Genomic DNA, 4,116 nt, shown 5'->3' on the forward strand with positions numbered 1-4,116 from the left:
CTATCCAGGAACAAAAAAATGTAAACTTGGGGACTATTCAGGTAGTTTTAAAAAGTTGGGGACTATAGGTGAAAAAGACGAAACCCCAGGAACTATCCGAGCATTTTTCTCTAGTTTTTATCCAAGAACAACCAAAATACAAAAGAGAGAGTGTTTAGTCTAGTATTTACAATGTATGTAGTAACAAAATTGATAAAAAAGCAATACATCTCATGCACGGATCCTCACCATAACCAAAATCACCCCCTTAAATCTTACACATCCATCACTCCATCCTCATAAACATTATAAATCCAACGTCTGGGATTCAGTCAGGTACATATCTTATCATGAGGGCGACCCCTTCCAAACACACCTCCACTACATATTGTACTCGCTCTCTATCTCACTCTCTCTCATCAGTTCGTTGTTATCTAAGTTCACAAAATCTCTCTTTCTCTCTCTAGACTTTCTCTCACTATATCTATATCTGAATCCACACACACAAATGTATATACTCGCGAAATCAAAACCCTAGGGGTTCTGTAAGTCCGATCGGAGAAAAGAAGAATCGAAATCGATGATCGGCATTACCGATCGGCGGTTTAATCGGTGAGATTTGTTCGTGATTGATTTGAAACGTTTGAAACTGAGAGATGTATAAGAACCAGCTGCAGGAGCTGGCGCAGAGGAGCTGCTTTAATCTGCCGTCGTACATAAGTATCCGAGAAGGTCCAGATCACGCGCCGCGGTTCAAAGCGACGGTTAATTTCAACGGCGAGACGTATGAGAGCCCTAACTACTGCACGACGTTGAGACAGGCGGAGCATTCGGCGGCGGAGGTGGCTCTGAATGCGCTCGCGAGCCGTGGTCCGTCGAATTCGTTAGCGGCAAGGATTTTGGTGAGGTTTTGTGGTTTCTAGGGTTTGTAACTTTGTATGGTTTGATTTGTGGAGTTACTTGTGGTTTTGAATGTTTGATTTGTTGATTAGTGGTTTTTTTTTTAAAAAAATATGATAGTTTGATTAAGGTAATATGTGACTAATTTTTTAAATAGTTAAATTTAGTTGATGTTTTAATTTAGGAAATGTATATGAAGTTAACAATTGATAGTTGATACAAATATATAGAATTTAGATGTAGATTCTGATGGAAATTAGTAGTTCAGGTATCATCAGGTTTAGGAAACTTGTGTTTTTGAATATTTGTTTTGTTGATTATTGGTTTTGAGATGAAGGTTTGGTTGAGGTAGTGTGAGTTTAGATAGTTCAATTCAGTTGATGTTTTGATTTAACAAATGTATAGGAAGTCAACAGTTGACATGAATATATGGAATAATTTTGATTTGGTGAGAGCTTGAGATATAGATTCTGATGGAAAATAGTGGTTTAGGTGTCATCAGGTTTAGGAAACTTTGTTAATTTATGGTTTTGAAATGAACTTTTGCCTAAGGTGATATGTGGTTAGATAGTTAAATTCAATTGATATTTTAATTTAACAGATATATAGGAAGTGAACGGTTGACGTAAATATACCGAATAATTCGATTTGGTGAACCTCAGATATTTGTTTTGTTCATTAATGGTTTTGACTTTTGAGATGAACTTTTGCTTAAGGTAGTATGTGTTTAAAACTTTAAATAGTAAAATTTTAATTGACATATCAGTTTAGCAAATGTATTTTAAAGTTAACAGTTAACATAAATATTCATAATAATTTTGATTTGGTGACCTTGAGATACATATTCAGATGGTAAATACTAAATAGTAGTTTAGGTATCATCAGGTTTAGGAAACTTGACAACTATGGAATTATGATGAGGCTACTGTGAGAAAAAAAGTTAACTAAATTTAATTGATATTTTAATTTAACAGATATACAGGAAGTTAACAGTTGACTGAAATGTATAGGATAGTTTTTAATTTAGTAAATTTAATCGATATTTTAATTTATGGTCAGGATGAGACAGGGGTGTACAAGAACCTACTGCAGGAGGTTTCTCAACGGGTCGGGGCATCGTTACCAACATACACAACTTTTAGATCGGGCCTCGGGCACTTACCCATCTTCACCTGCACCGTTGAGTTAGCCGGTTGTACATTTACGGGTGAACCAGCCAAGAACAAGAAGCAAGCTGAAAAGAACGCTGCCATGTCAGCATGGTCATCGTTAAAACTTTGTAAGCCATTTCATTTTGTAATGTTATGTATCAGTCTTAATATGTCAATAATCTTGCATATGAACTTAAAAACACAAATGACCCACTTTTCATCTGTTCAGTAACTCAGCAAACCGAAAGTTCGTCGTTACAGAAAGGGATCCTTGAGGAGCAGGAGCATGTGGTTGTAGCTCGTGCATTACAGAAGTTCAGATTAAAAGCAAGAATGTCCAATATACCCTTTCCGATACCCTTTCCGTCACCAAATCCAAAGCCACATACCGCACAATCAACACCATCCACAACGTCAAAAATACTTCCGTTAATATGCCCGAAAACAACCCCTAGAAATAGATCTCACGTCGCCACATCATTAGATAACGAAGGAACTTCCAACAAAACAAACCCACCTCCACAAAAACAATTCAAAGTCACCTCTACAAACGAAACAGTCACAACCACCCGACCCCACAAGTTCCCCGCTGTCGGAGCGGCACCCTACATCCCGGTCGGTCACTTCCGGGCTCATCACGGGATTGCACCGCCGGTCACTATACGCAACGCGATTCCCGTATTTGCTGCTCCACCGCTTCCGATTCCACATATGGGTATTGCACCGCCGCAGTTCCGGAGCATGCCGCCAACCATGTGCAGTGTAGCACCGCCGGTCACCATAAGACAAGCCGTGCCGGTATACTCCGCTCCCAACATTGTTAAACCCGTTATCAAACCGTCAGCGCCCACATCGATACCACCAATAGATGAAAAAGGGAAAGCTATCTCCACTGCGCAAGATTCAAAGTCTCTTATGAAGCCGCCGGAAGTTTCCGCTAACGCAATCACCTTGTCAACACCAAAGGAAGAAGAGGTCAAAGTGGAAGAGAAGTTGAACGAGTTGCAAATTTGATATGAGGTGAGAAACGACTAGAAAAGAAAAATGCAAAATCGATATATGTAGGTTTCGGACTTTCTTGGTTTATATATAAATATTATGTTGTTTTGTGGGGAGAGACCAGACACGAGGCGGCAGCTTGTTGTATTTTTGGGTGAAGTCTGATTGCACGCGGAAGATAGAACAAGTGGTTTTGTACTCTGGTGTAAACATGATGGTGGTGAGACTTGAGAGGGGTGTAGGTAGAATCTCAAAAACGAAATTGTTGTATAATTTTATGTTTGGCTACGGCACAAAGCTAAGTTGTTATTATTGTTTTTTTTTTCTATTATGGTTGGTGATGAGGATCTCAAAATTGCTGGTTTTGGTGCAAAAATTCCTAAGAGCTTCACGTCAACCTGTCGAAAGACTGTCCCCACGAACCATCCCTGTCCATCTCTTTTTCCCCATGGACCGTAACATCTTCTCTCTTTATGTCTGCTGTCTGTGACCATAAAGACTTGTGATTGCAGATGGTGTAAGGGTCTTAGATTAAGCACACCGGTCCCTCATTACATGGCGCCGAACTGCCTGTAGTATTGGCAGCATTGTGCACTTGGTAGAGTTTGAACAATTTTCCCCATCATTTCTCCACAAAAGATTTGGAGCTTACCCAGATTTCATTCATACAGAAGCTAATTTTCCATGAATTACCTGATATATGAAACCTTTTCTTTGTACCTTACTTGGGGCACTCGTATTTCGCTTCCCTTGTTTTTACTGATGTTATTGCATGTTTTGACTAAACCATGCTTTGAAAAAGTATAAGTATTTCTAAAATCTTTTATATCTGTTGTATAGGAAATTGGTATCATCCATTATGAATTTACACGTTTATAAGTAGGTACCCAGGTCAAGGATGACCCGTATACCTATCATTATGGTGTAAAATGATATGGCATCAACCGCGTGTCAGTGAATTGATAACATAATGTGATGCAGGAGAATGCATATCTTTTATTATATCTTTTATTTATTTGAAATTCAAATTTCCTAGTTTATCTTTTTTATTTTCTAGTCTATAAATTAGGGTCTGAAGTTTATTGTT

At 38.5% G+C, this 4,116-nt stretch overlaps 1 protein-coding gene across 2 annotated transcripts; it reads left to right on the forward strand.

Annotated features, from left to right (window-relative positions):
* The first annotated feature begins 392 nt into the window (after positions 1-392).
* On the forward strand, positions 393-3,357 carry LOC110915697 (double-stranded RNA-binding protein 2). Of its 2 annotated transcripts, XM_022160428.2 has the most exons (4): positions 393-881; positions 1,939-2,158; positions 2,260-3,050; positions 3,154-3,357. In XM_022160428.2, the coding sequence occupies exons 1-3, from the start codon at positions 636-638 to the stop codon at positions 3,042-3,044; spliced, it is 1,251 nt and encodes a 416-aa protein (XP_022016120.1). In that variant the 5' UTR covers positions 393-635; the 3' UTR covers positions 3,045-3,050; positions 3,154-3,357. The 2 variants fall into 2 exon arrangements, with proteins under 2 accessions (XP_022016120.1, XP_022016119.1); XM_022160427.2 differs by having other exon boundaries at positions 2,260-3,357.
* The last annotated feature ends 759 nt before the right edge of the window (positions 3,358-4,116 follow it).

This window comes from Helianthus annuus, chromosome 7 (assembly GCF_002127325.2).
Source record: "Helianthus annuus cultivar XRQ/B chromosome 7, HanXRQr2.0-SUNRISE, whole genome shotgun sequence".
Classification (NCBI taxonomy): Eukaryota; Viridiplantae; Streptophyta; class Magnoliopsida; order Asterales; family Asteraceae; genus Helianthus; species Helianthus annuus.

Excerpts from the sequence above, each read along its gene's own strand:
- LOC110915697 (XM_022160427.2), top strand. The coding sequence starts at position 636 with ATGTATAAGAACCAGCTGCAGGAGCTGGCGCAGAGGAGCTGCTTTAAT. Across the intron at positions 882-1,938 it reads CGTTAGCGGCAAGGATTTTG|GATGAGACAGGGGTGTACAA; the intron begins GTGAGGTTTTGT and ends ATTTATGGTCAG. Across the intron at positions 2,159-2,259 it reads ATGGTCATCGTTAAAACTTT|TAACTCAGCAAACCGAAAGT; the intron begins GTAAGCCATTTC and ends TCATCTGTTCAG.